This window comes from Watersipora subatra, chromosome 6 (genome assembly GCF_963576615.1).
Source record: "Watersipora subatra chromosome 6, tzWatSuba1.1, whole genome shotgun sequence".
NCBI classification, from domain to species: domain Eukaryota; kingdom Metazoa; phylum Bryozoa; class Gymnolaemata; order Cheilostomatida; family Watersiporidae; genus Watersipora; species Watersipora subatra.
The window spans coordinates 48,954,884-48,974,296 of record NC_088713.1 but is presented as its reverse complement, the minus strand read 5'-3'; the positions used below and the strand labels follow the sequence as shown (position 1 = coordinate 48,974,296).

The window sequence follows — 19,413 nt, the reverse complement described above, 5'->3', positions numbered from 1 at the left end:
TGTTGAAATTTTCATAGACATTCATCTTTTTAAACAATAAAATATGTCCTTCTAGTGTTTTCAATAGTATGCTACACATTTCATTTTTGAAGACTTGTCCTCTCTTAAACTGAAATAAATCATAGATTTATCTCATAATCAAACAAATGCTGGTAACTTTACAGCAGCATGTGACCTGATATGTGACAGGGGCTGTCATTTTCAGACTTTGAGGTGAATTTGGAGTTTCTGAGTATAATGTATAATCAGATGCAGAATTCTGTGAAGATTCTGAATCAATTTAAATTTTTCAAATCCGGCCAACCTACCCTTGTCAGCTGTGTTTTCTGACAGCGAATGTCAGCAGAATACATAATCCATTGTTCTGAGAATTAAAGAGTTTAAATCTGGAGAGTCAGCAAAGCGCTAACTTTTTTGTTTGGTCCCTAGCAACGGCATCGTCAACCGCATCATTCGGAATGAAAGTTTGAGCACAGACTAAACTTGACGCTGCGAACCTGATCGATGGATTTTCTAAGGTCGCGACCTTAGTATTGACCTTGACCTTTGGTGCGGCTACATCAAACTATATTCTCTATCTATAGCCTGTGTTACTTGCACAATAGCAATAGCAAACACCCCAAAATTGATATGAATGACCATCATTGCTATCTCAATAAGACAAGATCAGCCAATATTGATAAAAATTATTAAATGGTTGTAATTAAATTTAAAAACAGGTTGCCACCTGTTACGATAAGCATTCGCCTATGATTGCTATGTCTTTCTGTCAAATATAACATGCACACATTCAATGGGTTTGGAACTTACTTACATATGTCCAGGTATGTTACAATAGAGGAATAGATGTATTTATTTCAATCCTTAGAGAACTAATGCTTATTAGTAAGGAGATAACTCCGAAAAACAGTTTTCAGGGGAGATAACATAGATGGTCATTTCTTTGCCCGAGGGCGCCTAGTAGGCTGGGGAGTGTACTCATCACTCTCATCACTCTCTCTTGATTCCTTCCTCTTCTTGCCGGCTTTTTTTACTATTCTTTTCTTCACTGTGGACTTCTTAGTAACATCCACTGCAGACTTCGATTCCTTACAATGTTTGGATGTAGATGGGATTGACTCATCATCTGCAATAGACAAATATATCAGTTTTTCAAATGGTCTGATCACAAGACAAAATCAAGCCACCATAGCTTCAATACAAAAGAAGGCAAAGCGACTCATTTAGCAAACATGGAACAGGAGTAAACTCACACGAGAGACGTTCAATAAGCAAGGTTGAAACGATACCTACCTGGAACCAGTGGGCAGACAAGGTCTCTCGTCTCTTCTGTACAAAACTCCCTAATGTGTTTGGCCAAGTACACACGTCTGTCATAGTCCAAACCTGGTGGTTCGATCGTCTCTGGCATGCCCTCTGGTATAGCAGACCAGATCTGATGAGATGTTGTCTCCACCGAAGATTGGTGCAACTTTGTTGTGATGATACCTTCAAGAAGACCAGATACACCGATAATATAGTTATTATCTGATGTATTCACACAGCAATGAACACAACATCGAAATGAAGACCACTAATACCTGGATTAGTAGCAGACATGGTGAACTGGTGTTGCTTGAGCAGCTGTTTAATATCGTTGCCTTCAAGAAAGCTGGACCAGTCAAGAACTGGAACAATGACAGATCCATCTTGGGCTCCAACAAGCTGAGCTCTATTAGAAGTGGAAGATTTCAAAACCGCCTTTGAAGTGGGTGAACGAGTGATTAGGGACGCTTATAAAATTAAAAACATCTAAATTGTAGCATAACTGGGATGCAGTACAGCTGCGCCAGTGATATGTCATTGGACTATGTCACCTGCATTACTTACATTTTGAATTTCTCGTAGTGAAGATACTTGGGTTCTTCTGATTTGCTTCTTCAGCCAGCCAAAACAGAAGTCGCAACAAAACTTTGTGTGTCCAGCCACTAGGAAATTAATTTCGACATGATCATTCCTACCAGTTTCCACCCTCCACAAAAGATACTTCATCATAGCATTATTTTTGTTCTGCCCACTACAAATCAGACATGCATATAACTTCATTATCAAACTTTTCAAGGATTACATACACTGAATGTTAGAGGTACAGACCTATGAGAAACACAAACCTGCAATTATCTGCATGGATCACCAGTTTCCTTTCTCCTAAGCCATAATTCTCAAGGAAATAGTGGAAGTATGATATAACAGGGTTAGCTCCTTTGCCGTTCATCACTGCCTCATCGATAAGAAAGTTTACTTGTACTGGAATAGCTGGCATACACACACCGAATATTCCACACTTGCGCGGTGTTTTAAAAAATATAGGACCAGGCTGGTGGGGATCACATGGGTAGTGAATCTGAAAGAATAACAAGAAAAGGCTACATACAGTGAAAGTTCAATATAAATTCTGACAAGAGGCCTCACCATATCAGTTACAGTGCATTGTACACACCTGTTGAGCATAGTCAAAGCAGTAGTGTGCTACACTCGGCCCAGTCATAGGAGCATGTGCTCCTAACTCTGTATTATTATTCAAAGCTTCCTTGGCAGCTTGGGTGCATGCATACATGTATTTCCTTCCATCAGAGGCATGCTCTAAATGATCTTGGTGGTTTGAGACAGCTCGCTGCTTCTCCTCCACTGTAGCATTAGCCAATCTGAATTCAAACACGACAACTGTTCAAACTCACATACGAAGGTGCAATTACTACGCATTCACCATGAAAAAACAGTAACAAAACTCTAAAACTAACTCTAGCTCACTTTGTATACTTGTAAGTGTGTTGTTGGCATGTCCAGCACAGATCAGATGAAGGTTTTGAAATTATGAGCATGGGTAACACAGCCTTCCAAATCCTTCGGAATGATCTTATACTTCTAGAATCTACATTCTCTGCTGTGCAACTAGCCACATAATCCTCATAAAGCTGGATCACAGTGTAGTGACAAGGCAGCACTTTAGTATCAGATTTCCTAAATCCTGTGTAAAACAAAAATTGGATTGACGCAAGGGCCGGTGAGGAACACAGACAAAGCGTTATGTTTTCTTGCACACACCACACAATTGGAAAGCAATAGGCAGTTGTAGGAAAGTGATACTAGCATACATAATCACTCGTGAATTTGATAAGCATTGACGCCAGCACAATAAAAAACACACCAGAGAAATTTACCTGTCCCAGCATGCGACCTGTACAAGATGATGGACAAAATTTCAAGTTGAATTATCATAACACAATCACTGATAATAGGGCCTCACTCTGATCCAAAGCTGCATATAGATGGGTGAGTAGTCACTATTGACTGAATAAGTAGTGGTAATTTTTAGTGAATGCTTACCAGCAAATCGACCAGGGAGGGCTAAGGCATGGATGGCAGCAAAATTTCTTAAGAATGTGACGATGCGGGTAGCTTCCTCGAGAGTGATAGCTTTCTTATTGCGGCCTTTATACTTTAGATTCCTTGGTGAGCAACCATTCTCTTTATAGTGAGCTTGCAATGCCAGGAGTCTTGATTTACCAATAGCATTCAAATACATAAATCCATTCCGGCATAAACTATGACCTGAAAGAGAAGAAACACTCTGAATTGATATTGAAAATTTCAGTAGTTCAGCAAGTGTTACAATCTGTAGTTACAGCATTTCAAAGGCGATTGGTCTACTACAACTACTACCACTGCAATCACTACTACCAGGCATCGATGCTGTCGCTGAGTGAATGTATGATAACTAGCAGAGAGAATGTGATAATAAACTACTGCTAATAGTATACTAATAAATTTTAGAATACTTAAACTACTACCCACTATACAATTACAATATTAAGCATGATTGACTACACACTCACCTTCATGTGTATACTGAGTTCTATTTCTAGACCTCCCTTTCAGCTGGTTAGTCATTCGATCCTTCACTTGTTCTGTAGTGAGCATAGTAGTAGAGATTTTACCAAGAATTAGAAGATCTAGACTGTGTTTGTCATAACTTTGGTTGATTGTTCTGCTGTCATCTATCTGTTCCACTGTGAGCCATTCTAAACAGAAGGTAGAGCATTGACAGCACGATAGTTCTTTCATGTCTTCTTGTTGCCTCTGGGGCTGATCATTTATGTTATCAGCACCGTGTTGTTGTTCATCTTGTTGTGGAGGAACAGCAATGCCAGCGCCGCCGTTGTTGTTATCATGATGATCGTCATCAGCAACAACTACTGGTGCATTCTCTTCTTCACCTCTTACAAACTCTCTCAAAGCAAGTACAGTAGCCATCTCTTCCTCAATATCTTCGTCATCAGCTTCTTTTTCATCTTCACTGCTTGAATCATCACTTACTGCGCTTTGTTCGGTGTAAAAGTACTCTTCTAGATTATCGGTGTTTACGTATTTTCCTACACGATCCGCCATTTTGAACTGGATATGGTCGCTTGACTACGGAGAAAACGCAATTTTCCGATCGATGCGGTGGACTGATGATAAAACAGAGGTCACGAGGTGAAAGAGCAGGTCGCAATTGACCAATGGGAAGACATAATAAAATATCCATGAATACATCAGACGATCGAAGATTCAACTTCACGGCTCTATACTTAACATATAGAAATCTACCGCGAAGTCCGAAAATCACGGCCACAGTCACATATGTTTGACGAGCACATTATTTAAATTACTTACAGTAGTTGTCTTCTCATCCTAGTCACAATAATGTTTTAACATATTCTATGTTTACTTCTGAGTCACCTCCATGTCTTGACACAACGTTATTACGCGTCCTTGCTATGATGGAAAATATATAATGTTCACTATTGTTGGTCAGAAGTGAGATTTTTGACCCAGTTGTAACCAGTTCACATCAGTATTAGCCAATCACTGCTGTTCATGTTAGATCCTTCGGTTTGTGCTTTCAAGTCAATGTTATTTATAAATAACAACATTTCAATCAGGCAGCTCACAGGTATATTTTCATCCCACATTTCTACACTACTTTTATGACAGCAATGCATGAATGTTTTCATTGAAGGGAGTTGTCCTTTTTGCATGTTACTGTGCGTTCATGAGTTGCTATTGTGGTAGATCATGCACTGAAAACAAAAGTTATAATTAGGATTGCCAACTGAGCCAGGTGTCACTTGGAGTAGCTCTGTTTCTCACAATAAATAAGCTGTAGGTAACACATTGAGTTCTGGTTGTCTGCTAGTATAACTTTTCTTTCTTGGGAGAATTTTTACATTTTGTATCTTTTGGCTGTACACGGCTCTTATTATAGTAAATGTTAATAAGCTGAGTCAGTAGAGCTAACTGCTTAAGTTTATTTAACTTTCATCTTGTAATCTTGAAACTGTCAAAGAAAATAATATATATACAGTAATTAGTATGTTTCATGAAATATCAATTTTTACAATACTCGAACTCGCAACATTTCGCTTGGCAGATCAACACCGTATGACTCATACTAATCGACTACCTACCATTCCTACCGGTATGAAATCAGCTGGTATGATAACCAGTATGAAATCAGCTGGTGTGATAACTTATATGAAATCAGCTGGTGTGATAACGGGTACAAAATCAGCTGGTGTGATAACTGATATGAAATCAGCTGGTGTGAACGCAATTTTATACATATTTATTCCATCGGTCTCTTCGCATCAATAACAATCGTAATTAATAGAACAATACTGATTTTCCTGATAAAATCTGATGCAATTTTGTGTAAGTTTATCTTAAATATAAAATACAAACCAAATTCCATAAACTTTTAACCTGCTGGTTAGGAAATTAGATGTTAAAAAAGCTTCTAAATATTCAGAATTGCACATCCATTCAGGCTAAACAATTTAAATTAAAATTTACATTCAAATTAAAATAACCCTAACAAGTTTTAAATATTCTGTGGCTCATTTTATTTACATACATATAGTCTTACTTATAGGAACTCAGTCTTTCACATGAAATAAAGAGGTTTACCTGAGCTCTAGTCTCATGAAAAGAACTTCATACATGGGTATAATCTTAGAGACTGAGAGGAGGTCAAGTCTTAAGATTAAGATAAGTCATAAGTATTATTCTCATAAAGAAACATCAAGAGTGAAAATAGCCTTAGTGTCTGAGAATAGTCTAGTAACTGTTATCAAATATGGCAGCATTTATGACATCACATAATGTCATGTCTGCCTACACAAGTTTTTGTATCCTCTCTAGACTACCTGCCATCATACTCTACTATATGATGACTTGCTCTTGAATGTGACAGGACTAGTCATGGAGGTTACAAAGAGTCAACTTTCTTTCATGATGAGAACAAACAATGTTTGCTCGTGTGTGCTTATCAGTTGCTAGGCACCAAGTAAATGGATACTCACCCCACACAGTGTGGTATTTATACTAGACTAAGTTCACACAATAGCAGGATTACTTTAATAAATTGGTGTGAGATGTTAATCACATTTCTTTGTCCTTCTCACATAATGGATAGAGTCAGACCTATGAATAGCTTACTGCGAGCCTTCTATAGTTTGCTACTAAAATAACATGGGACTGTCTGGATTATAATAATACCTTGTATGGTGTTTTGCATGCAGCAACTGTAAGGACAATATGCACAGTGCAGTTATGTTTGTTCTTTCTCTTATGTATATATAAATACCTGGTTTGCATATTTCTCATATAACTACTGCTAGACATTTGCTAGCACTCTCTGTAGGGTTCATAATTTAACCATAATCTACTCTTTCCATACCTGTTCATACTCATTTCCTCTGATAATAATTTATAGCGCTATTAGAAGATCTGAATGTACAGCGTGGCTATAAACCATTAACTTCTAGGATGATACTTTGGTGTATAAAAAAAGAAATGCTTTAAAAAATAGTTATAGGTTCAGAAGCTAAGATGCAACAAAGAAATTTTGTCAATCGGTGACACAATTGACACTGCTTTGGTGAATTTCTCATTGACATTAATGTCATCTTTTCAAATGGAGATCATTTTTGAAGACTTGTCTCCTCGCAACCTGAGAGTGTAATTGTCAGATAATCTTATCTCATAGCTTTATAAAGCTTGTGCCCCTACATCAGCATGTGACCTGGTAATGTTAATTTAGCGCATTATTTAAAATGTCTTCTCATTCCTAGATGATTCTGACCTGAGCCACCTGCATGTCTTAATACAAAGTTATTAGGTGTTCTTGTTATGTTGGACAATACCTAGTGATAGGTTACTAATATGTCTGGTCACAAGTGAGAATGTTGACCTAGTTGTAACCAGTTCACTTCAGTATTAGCCCATCATTGCTGTTCATGTAGAACCTTTTTGTTAAAGGTTGACTTGCAACAAAATTCAAATTACAGTTATTTAATATCAAAAGATTCACCATGTCTTACTCTGCTGTGTTGTAGGTGCAAAATATGTGAAAATCTGATTACAAACTCTTAAAAACTCAAAAACGAACAGTTAATCGCTGCCATCACAAAACTGCCGTAGATTGAAATCAGTTTATATCTCTGACGTGGTCATTACATTTGGTTATTGTAATAAATAGCTTAATATAAAATGTCTCGTAGCACTAGTTTATGACAAACACTTTGGGTTTTACCGAAGAGCCCGTATCAAATATGGATGATCGCTACTTTACAGATTTGTTTCCGTTTGGTCCAATCGTCTAGTCATAATCTGATCATGTGACCCATACTTCTTGCCAAACAGTACGAATAAGTTCTGCAGCATTTTTGGACTATCACACGTTACCAACAGGCTTGTCATATTTATCAGAGGATGATATGCACTTCTTCGAGTTAAAAAATTAAATAAATTTTTACTGTAGGTTTTGAGATATCAGTGTTGAAAGTGACAGCATCACAATGATGATGAAATAGACACGTAAGAACAATAGACACGATTCTATTGAATGCGTGAAGTATATTTGTGAAAATATTTGGATGAATGAGGTTGAGTGAAAGTGTAAACAGAAGCCATTTTGTACCACTATGTCCCATTTGAGCCATTTTGAAAAGAGATTCTAATATAAGGAGGTCTTGTGATAGCCGTGATTAACTGTTCGTTTTTGAGCTTTTAATCACATTTCATTGCTAAGGAACTGTTCATATTTAATATTAAAAAGGTGGCCAGCTGCATCAGTGAGACCAGCTCTAAAACATTGAAGGGTCCACATTGAGTAGGGAATAGCATATGTTAATCCAGTCTACAAGATTTGGAATTTTGCCAAGCTATGCAGTTGGCATTATATAGCGTTAGTGCAGTTCAATGATGGACATTTGTGTTCATAAAAATCACTGCTAGATGAGTAGAGAAGGAGAACATGTATCAAATATAAATATAAAATTGTATTTAATTATCAATCTTAAACAAGAACTACAGGTGATTTCAATTAAACAAAGAGAAAGGTATCAGCCCAGAGGCTCATGCAGCTGGTCTCCTGTCTCGTCTGTATTAGTGGGAGTACGCAGATAAATATCTAGTCTGTTAAGTCTCTCCATCATGGCAGCCATATCTACATAAACATATATTTATCGGTGTCTATTATAAGCAATAAAACATAATATAATGTTTCTCTTTTGATGAGAATTGTACAATCTCACAATCACCTTGTGTAAACTAACCTTCAAACTAAGGGTAGGTTTACAAAAGATGGTTTGGAGCTGTAACCACTGCAGTCTAATCTGCTCAGTTACTGTACAGCAATGCAATTTAGCCTGTGATTCACATAATCACAACAGCTAACTATGAGCGATGTGCTCCCTTTGCACGTTAACCAATAGAATTAATTGCTGACCAGCCAATAGCAGTGATGAAACAAAACTCATTATATCAATTCCTTATAAGTTAACAACTAGCAAGACAAAGTACACATGAAGGTAAATGAATATGTGTTGTTACTGATGAACAGTAAATATGTAGATATTAAAATTCAAACACGAGTTGAACTGTAAGTAAAAACTTTACCTGCCGTCATCTGATTGTTTACTGATTGAAGATCTACAATCTGCTGCTGAGACTCCTCCCTCTGATTGGTCAATTCTAAAACAATATAAACATGGCTCATGTACTGTTACTACTATGAGACTCTACTGTTACACAACTAATACTTACAGTTAATGCTTGTGGTTGTACAGCAAAGTTCCTCGGGTATCAACTATTATTTCTCTACAGCAACAGACTAAAGATATAATTTACCTGCTGTCTTGTGATTATCTGCTTCTTGAAGATCTACAATCTGCTGCTTAGACTCCACTAACTCCTCTTTTAGTTTGGTCAACTCCTCTCTCTGATTGGCCAACTCTAAAACAATAATAGAATCAGGGCTCATGTACTGGTACTGTTACATCTTACAATAAGAAGCACTAAGCAAATGTAATATTACAATTAAACAGCTTTATTACCAACTGAACCAGAGTTAACCCTAGCCAACTCAACACTGAACAAGGTCAGCTGACCAGCTGGTAAGTAAGATAAAAGACAGGGGGATGACTCATCCTAAGCTATTTATAGAGCACTAGCTGCACATGTCTGGGCAGGAACTAAACTGAACTCTAGTGATAGTGCATACATATCAGGTACTACACACAAAGGAGGTGTATAGATGTCATCCATATTTTATGACAAGAAGAAAGTCCAGTTTAACTGAAATTAAAAAAGTCACCTGCCGTCTTGCGATTATCCTCTTCCTGCAAGGCTCCAATCTGCTGCTTAGACTCTGCTAGCTCCTCTCCCTGATTGGTCAATGCTTAAACAATCATATGATAATAATAATATAACAACCATGGCTCATATATTGAGGATATGTAGAAACATCAATATTCTGTTAACAACTATAGAATCATGGCAAATGTACTGTTATTACATCAGAAGGAGATATAAAGAAACACAAGAGTATAAACTCAGAACTACTGCAAAGAGTTTATGGTGAGGAGTAAATTAGTTTTGGTATAAATTTATGAATTTAAATTTGTTTAACACATTTTTAAAAACTAAAAAAAAATTAAAGTTTTGTAGAAAGAATATTTTCATGGGCTCAGATACTGTTGTTCCAGTAACCGCTTAAGAACTGTAAATCCTACCTTTTGATTTTTGATTGTCAGCTTCCTGGAGAGTAGCAAATTTTTGGTAAGTGGCTGCATGGGCTACAACAAAGTGAAGATAAAGACTTCATTATAATAAAATGAACAACAGACAAACCATCTTATGAATAGGAAGCCTTCCCCCTATTTATTATAGCCTCAGGTACATGTGGAAGGAAGCAACTGGTGCTGCGGGTGAAATGTTAATACTATTAGTTACAACTATTTGAACAAATGTTAAAATATAGCCTGAGAAACTAGTGCTAAGAGTTTATGTTAGGAGTTATTGCAATGAGAATCAACTAGTATGGCTGATAGGAACAAATATTATATAAGTTCCTACTGCATTCTTACCTAATTCCTAATGTGCAAAACATTCCTATTGCTTGTTGTACTTATCTTCTCTAAGGTTATAATCAAGTGTACCGGCTCAATGAGTAATAGACTGAGAACCTGCATTTAAAATGTTAAAAAAATTTGAGGAAAACTACACCATAGTTTATGCTTCCTTAAACATTGTGATTCTAACTTTAGCAAGAGCAAGAACTTTAGTAAGAGCTGCTGCATAGGAAAAGTCTTTGCTATAATAAGAGCCGAGTCTGTAAGAATTACTACTACTATAATTCTAGTAAATAGCTCATGTTTCTATTCAAAACTGTATTGATTAATAAGATTATTCATGAATCAGGAGAGTTCAGCTAAGTGCTGACTAATAGCTGCCACGAGGTGTTGAGCTGCTAACATCACTTTAATCCTATCAGTTTTGAATAAGGAATTAAATTACTCAGACTATAATTATCCAAGAGAGAGCAGGGGTGATGAGTGATTAGCAAGGGCTGAGTGTTGGCTGAAGAGAAAAGACTGAACTGACAGCATTTAATACAGAGACAGAGCTGAACTGCTTTTACAACCCACTGCAGTCTCTATACAAAGAAAATGTAGATGGAACTCCCCAGGGTATGTTTACAAAGATACCCTGGGAGACGAGCAGAGAGTTATACAATAGAGTAGTACAAGTGAGTAGCTGGTATCATACAGTATAATAATCCTACCTGCTAATACTGGCTGCTTCCAGCTCTTAAGCAACTCTACTGTCTCTTTCATTTCCCGATACTCTGCTAGCTCCAGAGGAGTTCTACTGTCATCATTCTTTATACTGAGGAGAGCAGAGACTTTATCAGGAGGAACGGAGGTCAGCATAGACTGTAGAGCTGCTGTCTTTCCCATGCAGGCTGCCTTGTGCAGTGCTGTGTCTTGGCTGACAGTCTGTATGTTGAGCAGGGAAACTCGTTGCTCTACTGACAGGCTGATCAGTAGAGACTCTACTATGTCTGTTAATCCTCTCACTGCAGCCAGTGTTAGAGCTGTGTAACCCACTCCAACCTTCTCAGCTATCAGCTCATACTTCTTACCAGAGGATACAATATGAAGTATGAGCTTTACTAACTTTCTATCTCCCTTCCATACAGCCCAGTGCAGAGCTGTATCTCCACACTCATCCTTCTCAAACAGCAGCTCATCTGCTATTTCTCTCAATGGAGTGAGTAACAGACGAGCTACTTCAGAGTGGTCACGGGAGATAGCCAATAGCAAAGCTGTATACGGCTTACTTCCTCTGATAGTTGTTATAAGCAGAAGCAGCTGATCAGGAGGGGTGGTTGTTAGAGCAGCCCTAAGAGAGGTAATGTCAGGAGCTCCACTAGCTCTAATATATTCCTCAATCCATTGCTCCATTGTCTGCTGTAAAATACTCCACATAGTAAAATATGATAGAGAAAAATGAAAACAAATTGTGACTCAACTGCTGACTCTGGGTGAGTTGATGACTTATAAAGCTGCCAACCATAACATAGTTGCTGCAGGTGAACCCTGGATATTCACAGAGTATAAAAAGAAAACTAGGAATGCGATACGCATCTAAATCTGATCTAATGGGAAACCTAAAATTCATACATTCTCCTACTTTAAACAATACATCTCCTATAAAACTGGTGACTAAATACATTCAGAGTCCTGCAGCTAATTCTGACCAGAATAAAGGCAAGATAAGCAGCTAAAAACTCCAGTTTCGGAGCTCCTCACTCTATCCATAAGAGACATATGACATATTTACAGTAGGAAATGTTTGCAGGTACAAAAATGACTGAGGAATGAAACCAGAGCCTCCTGACCTTAACTTAACCTCACCAGATGATAGACTCTATGAGCCTCCTCAGGGTAGAGAGTGATAGTCTCATGAGGTCAGAGTTATATTATAATCACACTGACTCAGTGTCTCTCCTCATCTACTCTATTATTCCCAGTAAGTATAATCTCAACAGATGCTAATATAACAGAGAAGTTATACTTACCTGTAGGTAATCTGTATGTGATATGCTTGCTGGCTGCTTCATGTCTTTTATAGCTTGAAAATGTCTCCGCCCCTCATTCAACAATCTGCCTCTTGATTGGCTGAAGCAAATATAACTTATCCTATAACAGAATAGTATGCCCGCCAGTAATGACAGTGAACAGTTAAAGATGTAGTTGCGTCAAATTTAAGTTGATCTTAAAAGAAAGCATTTTTTTTCTCTATCAGTTGATATGTTGTTTGTTGTGTTACCGGATCGCATTCCCAAGATATTTGAAGATTAAAACCGAAAAAATCTGATCGCCGTAAAAACGCTCAGGCCACAAAAACGTGCCCAGCCTCGCCCAAAATGATGTCACGCGTTTGGCAACCTGTCTCTATCTCTCGTATTTACATCGGCTATTTGCGATAAAAGTCTAGTCTTACGCGGCTCTATTGGCATATATCTTATTTTGTATTTGCTCATGTTGGCTAGAATAAAATTTTAAATCCTGCTACAGATGCATTATTATGAATGTTTCAAAGGCTTCAAATAAAGAAAATTGAAAATTTGTTCTACTCACTTTCTCCAAATGTTGTGTAAACATTTGGGTACCGACTACCAATTCTACCGGTCTACAGTAATTAGGTCAAGCGAACTAAGTTGATCACGGTCTCTGTGTCAGCGCAGTTCTCAATTGCTACTCGAACTTGAAACTACTAGCTGATCAAGCTACTACCGATATACCGGTATTGCGAAAATACGAATAACTTTTGCTCATAAATTCCAACTTTCGTTGTGTTTGACAGAGACTAAAGTGAAAAAGCAAATCATTATTTAGTAAGTCAATAGTATTTTCATTTGTTTTGATTTGTTGCTCTATAAATTAAAACAACATTAGCCATACTATTTTAGTTCATAGTTGCAGAACGCTGTTGTAGTTAATTCGACTGGTTTACTAGTCAATCTGTCATTTCAATTGACGAAAATACTTTAAGTATGAAATATTAATCGTGGTTATACTGTAGTTATTCAACTTCGTTCACTTTTACGTATCTTTAAACGTTGTCGTTTTAAGATAAGATAGACACACCACATATTTATAGAAATAACTTTTTCTCACAATTTCCAACTTTCGTTGTGTTTGACAAAAACTAAAATGAAAAGGCAAATCATTATTTAGTTAGTAAGTCAATTAGTATTTCCATTTGTTTTGATCTGTTGCTCTATAAATTAAAACAACATTAGCCATACTATTTTAGTTCATAATTGCAGAACGCTGTTGTAGTTCATTAGACTGGTTTACTAGTCGATCTGTCATTTCAATTGACGAAAATACTTTAAGTATGAAATATTAATCATGGTTATACAGCTGTAGTTATTCAACTTACTTCACTTTTTCGTATCTTTAAACTTTTTAGTTTTAAGATAAGGTAGACACACCAGGTACTTGTACGAACATAAATCTTGGCCATATTATGGATATTAAGCATTTTCTTCAAAGTCACATTAGGTTACACACTTGAATATCGTGATATTTTTCTATTTGTTAAGAATAGTCTGCATAACCACTTCAATGTTTCGTTGTAGCAGTGAAATGTCTTCAAGTCGACATTGGGCTCTCTCCTGTGCCGCAGCTAATTGTGAAGAGACCAAGCATCTATTTGCTTGGCCTCGGGGAAGGACATCAACAGATGTACAGCGAGCCAAATGGACAGCATTTGTGAAGAAGCATGTAGCAAATTTTCGATATAAAACCACATCTAGAATTTGCTTCCGGCATTTTACTGAGGAATGCTTCTGCAACTACCACCAATACGGGTACCAACAAGGAGAAGATATCCGGCTCGTGTTAAAGAAGCACTCGGATATAATTCCCACACGAAACCTGCACATTAAAGCTGATTCTGCTGCTACCCCAAGGAAGCAGAAGCCAATTACCCTTTTGCCTACAAGAGAGCACAGAGCAGTGGTGTGAGGCTTACTTGCTGATGCGTAAGTGGTGTAAGACGTGATAATGCACAGTACTAGGAATCTTTGAATTTCACAAGTTATGTTATGAGCTTCCAATTTGAAAATATAAAACAACTCGTGTTTTACGGAAAAAAATTCTTGTCTATATATTACAGTGTTCCTGCAGTGCCTAGGACAGCAACCTTTTTTCCTCATTCACGATCGAAAATACCAGTTCGTAATCCTCAGCCTGCCGAGTCCTTTGGACCTGGAAAGTCCTCTAAGGTTGACAAAGGGGTACAGCTACGGAAATGTCTTCACCGTCCTAAGTATCGGTCGATTTCAACCCAGACCGATGCTAAACAGTGAGTACAGTTAACTTGTTTCATATGGTTGGACGGGATTCTTTTTTACAATATATATTGATAGTCTATAAACATTTATTCACAGGCCTGATCTTCCAGCCTCACCTTCATCTAAGAGAGAAAAGCCAGTAGTCGATGAAGCAAGCTCCATCCCTTCTACATCTAAGCAGTTACAACGTTATTCTCTAATTATGGAGAGTGATACTAGTGATGAAATGCAGGAACGAGAGGAAGACCTGGTAAGTTACAAATACTTTGATAAAATGTCATAGCAATTTTTCCTTTTCTCATGCTTCTTTTACGTTAAAGACTTAGATGAGTTTCCTAAAATGCCATAGCACTTTTCTTCATTTTCTATGCTTCTTTTAGGGTAAAGCCTTGGATGAAGAAGAATGGGTGCCAGATTCAGATAACAGTGAGACGGAAGACGAGGTTTCAGAAGAAAGCTTTGAGGGGTAAGAAATATAGTAACTGCTAGTTCGTATTTGATAATGCGTATTATTTCATCGATTATATGTACTCACTGTCTTTACAACAATATTTATTTTAGCCTGCTTGCAGTAAGTATGTGTGTGCTTCCTGAAAAAGCTAAACATAGGCTTGCCTTGTCATACGCTTGCTGCTTTCTCATGCCTGTCTAACAACGCTATTTTACATTCAAGTGTTTCACTTAATTGCCGCAAACCAAACTGTAGAGCTCTGCTAGATATTTTGTAGTTGCTAGCTGCTGTTAAATTTTTTACTATTTATTAACTGTAAAAATGATTGATTTTTTAAATATTTCTAAATTTTAAATATTTACAATATTTCAATCTTAAAATATAAATATTGTAAGGTTTCAATTTTTCTTCCTTATACACTAATGAAGGCTTAATCCAGTGCTTGATTTTATATTACTAAAGTATTGTCTGATCTTTACTAAAAATGTATATTTTGTTGGCGTTCACAGGGAGCGACCTTGGCAGAAACAGCCAGAATAAATTGTGGAGCATAGCCAGCTTCAAAAACTCCTTGAAATATGCCCTATGTGTGCGGGTCCCAGTGCTGTGGAATTGGTGGATAGACATGGGGCGTACATTCGCTACATCACTCGTTGCTCCACCTGTAACCACACGAGAACTTGGTCAAACTCTGACAAGGTTTCCAGATTTCCAGTCATCAACATTCTTATTTGTGCCGCCATATGCTTCACAGCATCAATGCCAAAAAAAGTATTTGACTTTTTCTCTGCAATAAACATCGCAATGCCGACGTTAAATACTTACCACAGGCATTAAAAGGCATATCTACATGGGGTAAGATTTATCTTAAATCTAGTTTAAAATTGTATCAACTTTATTGTATCCTATGATGTGAGGTTTACATGTTTTGGGATGCGATTTACAACAGGCTGTTAGAAGTGTGACAGCTGAAATGCTGGAAGAGGTTCATCAAGAGCACAGGGAAAAATCTATCGGAGTGAGTGGCGATGCCTGTTTTCACAGCATTGGACATTCAGGTACCGTATTTGTTGTGTAACTTTTTATGCTTTGCAAACTTGATCTGTGGACCGCATGTTTCAATATTGGGGTCTCCTTGTAGCTACATACAGTTTCTACACTTTGATGGATAACTCTTCTAGCAAGATTGTGGCATGTGAGCTCCTAAAATGTACAGAAACATCATTGTCACCTGCTATGGAACTTGAGGGGCTAAAAAGGTGTCGAGCTTACCTAGAGGAGAAAGATCTACACGTAGCCGAGTTGACGACTGACAGACACTCCTCTGTCATGAAGTACATGTCCACTCAGTGGAGCACCGTTTCTCACACTTTTGACTCAAGGCACTTGACCAAAAATTTGAGGAAGCGATTAACAACTCTTGCCAACTCCAAGGTTGCTTACAGAATTCTTCTTGACTGGATACCCGCCGTTATAAATCACATGTACCATGTGATTTCACATACTCAAAGTGGCCAGCTCAGGAAAGAATGGTGGTGCTCCACTGTCAATCACATTTGTGATATACATGTTTACACCTATGAAACTTTTCCAGAGTGCCAACACAAACAAGCAGAAGACGTGTTTGATGAAGAAGGCAACAAGCTTGAGGTTGCCTATCTAAATCGCCAGCTTCATGCCAACCTTATCCAGCTGTTCTCGGATATCATCTTCAATTTTAGCTCAGCTATAAACCGAGCACGCACCGTCTCTACTAGTGAACTGGAAAGTTTCCACAGCTCTTTAAACCGAAATGCTCCAAAGAGGGAAGGCTTCTCCTTTGCTGGAATGCTCAGCCGAGGACAGCTAACTCTCCTCCATCACAACGAAAACTGCCAAAGACCAGTCATGCTAGATAAGACCAGCAACCCTGTAAAGGTTGTCGCTAGGTCTAAAGCAACCAAGCTCCGTCCCAGTATGCGGTATATAAGATCCAGGCCTACATATGGTAAGTTGCCATTACATTACCACATGCTGCTCAAACTTCTGATGTTTAGGTTTGAAATTTTTGTTTTTATTCACAACAGATTATCTCAACAAGCTATTCCATCAGCTGAGACTTTCTATTGTGGATGCTGAAGGTATACCGCATGATGTAGAACCTCCAAGTCTAGCGTCAACTGGTCCTAGCTACAGGTCCATTGATGAAGTAGAGGAAGCAGCCAGACAGAGGAGACAAGGAGTGTATGTCAAGCCACATTACCTTTCGTTGGCAGAGTTGGAGCTAGCCAAGCTGACAGCTATTCGTGGCAAGAAGAAGGCAACTATGTAGAGCCCCATGTAGGTAGGTGCTTGGCTGTTTGTTCTGTGATATGTTCATACTGCATAATTATTGGTGTGATTTAGTCTGTGCATTGAAGGCTGCAGCATGTGTTTGCAATAACATGGCTGGTTCAGGCCAAGGATCTGTATCCCATTTAATTCCTGTGATTTTTCGCTGTTCCTATTGCGACTCTGTTTGTTACATTTTTTTTATTTTGTTGTTTGCTGAAGATATACCATGAGATGTACAATCTCTAAGTGGTCCTAGCTACAGATCCATTTATGAAGTAGAGGAAGCAGCCAGACAGGAGTTTGTCAAGCCTCGTTCCCTCCGATGTCTGTCTGTATTCCATTTACTTTCGGTGATCTTTCTCTATTCGTGTTGTAACTCTGCTACATTTATTTTGTTGTTCGCCGTTTGCATTCATTGTCTTTTATTTTGTAGGCTATATATATTATGCTTACAAAATTAAAATATATAAATATATTATAATATATATAGTATATATATTATAATTATATATTTATATATATTATTTATATCGTATAATATATAAAAAAGATCGACTTAGTGCCGAGCGCTGGGATTTGCCAAGGTAGATGCCAGCCTCGGTACTAAGTTGGACGCCTTCTGATGTGCCTTATGTGTTTCGTTGAGCCTCAAATATAGTGGGATACCTCAGTTAACGGCTCAAGGCACTGATGGAGGAACCTTAGAAAGATGCAGAGGTTGACGTCGTGCTAAGGCTGAGTAGCCGCATGTTCGAAAAGAACTATTCGAATGTGGTGAAACCAACTGCATCGTGTATTCATCATAATCTAGACATTGTTAGTGTGAATTTGTAGAAATTTTTCTGCTGATCATTTATATGATTAGTTGATAATAGACAAGCAATTGTTTTGTGAGTTGACCAAATTAGTGAACGTAAGACGTAATAAAAAATTTTGTTTATTCAAGTCTATTCAAGTTTATCAAAGTCAATTCACCCTCATTAGAAACTGAAATTTAATTTGACCTGGCAAGGGGTTTTCCTTTTTTTCCATTCGTGGGACAGCAAACCTTTCTACTTTGCGATTGATGGTGTGGCTCACAATGGTTTGGTATGGTTATGCAAGGCTTGCGTGCGAGTGCATCTGACCACGCCTTTGTTCATGAGGAGCCAGCAAGACAAGATTTTCTGACCATGTCTGGTTCTCACTTCGTGCGATGAATAGAGCTTTCCACGGATCTCTCAATATTAGCTAATCATACAGCTGATTATAATGCATAAGCCAGTCTGCCAGACAATATTTTGGCAAATGTGGCAAGACGATGAAAACGTATTTAACTTTTTCTGTCATTCATCCTTTGTTAATGATTATAGCTACAAGTCTGTTGATGAGGTAGAGGAAGCAGCCAGACAGAGGAGACGAGAAGTTTGTCAAGCCTCGTTACCCTCCATTGTCCGTCTGTATCCGTTTACTTCCTGTGATCTTTTTCTGTTCATTACATTTAATTTGTTCGCCGTTTTCCTTCATTGTCTTTTATTTTTTAGGCTATATATATTATACATTGCCTACAAAATTAAAATATATTATAATATTTATAGTATATATATTATGTATGTTATAATTATATTATTATATATTTATTTATAATTATATTGTTATATATTTATACATATTATTCATAATATATATAAATATATTACAAATAATGGTTGAGACTTCACTGATATAGTGCTCAAAGTGGTCCACCGAGCCTGTATAAGTACAAAGATGGAAAAAGTTTTTAGCAACAGTTTATGACTAAAAGTTTCATACTGCATGCAGTAATCCTCAGATGCTAATGTGAAGTCTTCACATTAGCATCTGAGGATTACTGCATGCAGTATGAAACTTTTAGTCATAAACTGTTGCTAAAAACTTTTTCCATCTTTGTACTAAA

The 19,413-nt window shown here is 37.5% G+C and overlaps 1 protein-coding gene and 1 long non-coding RNA gene across 2 annotated transcripts in view; both read right to left on the bottom strand.

Moving 5' to 3' along the window:
• The window catches only part of LOC137399008 (uncharacterized), a 520,862-nt gene that overhangs the window by 155,818 nt on the left and 345,631 nt on the right, over positions 1 to 19,413 (bottom strand). The gene's annotated exons all lie outside the window — the stretch shown is intronic.
• Positions 807 to 2,880, bottom strand: LOC137398859 (uncharacterized). The gene is made up of 7 exons (XM_068085031.1): positions 2,791 to 2,880; positions 2,480 to 2,667; positions 2,151 to 2,383; positions 1,870 to 2,056; positions 1,581 to 1,740; positions 1,294 to 1,488; positions 807 to 1,126 (listed from the first exon to the last, which is right to left on the bottom strand). Coding segments are annotated over exons 1-7 (1,155 nt in total). The 5' UTR covers positions 2,792 to 2,880; the 3' UTR covers positions 807 to 935.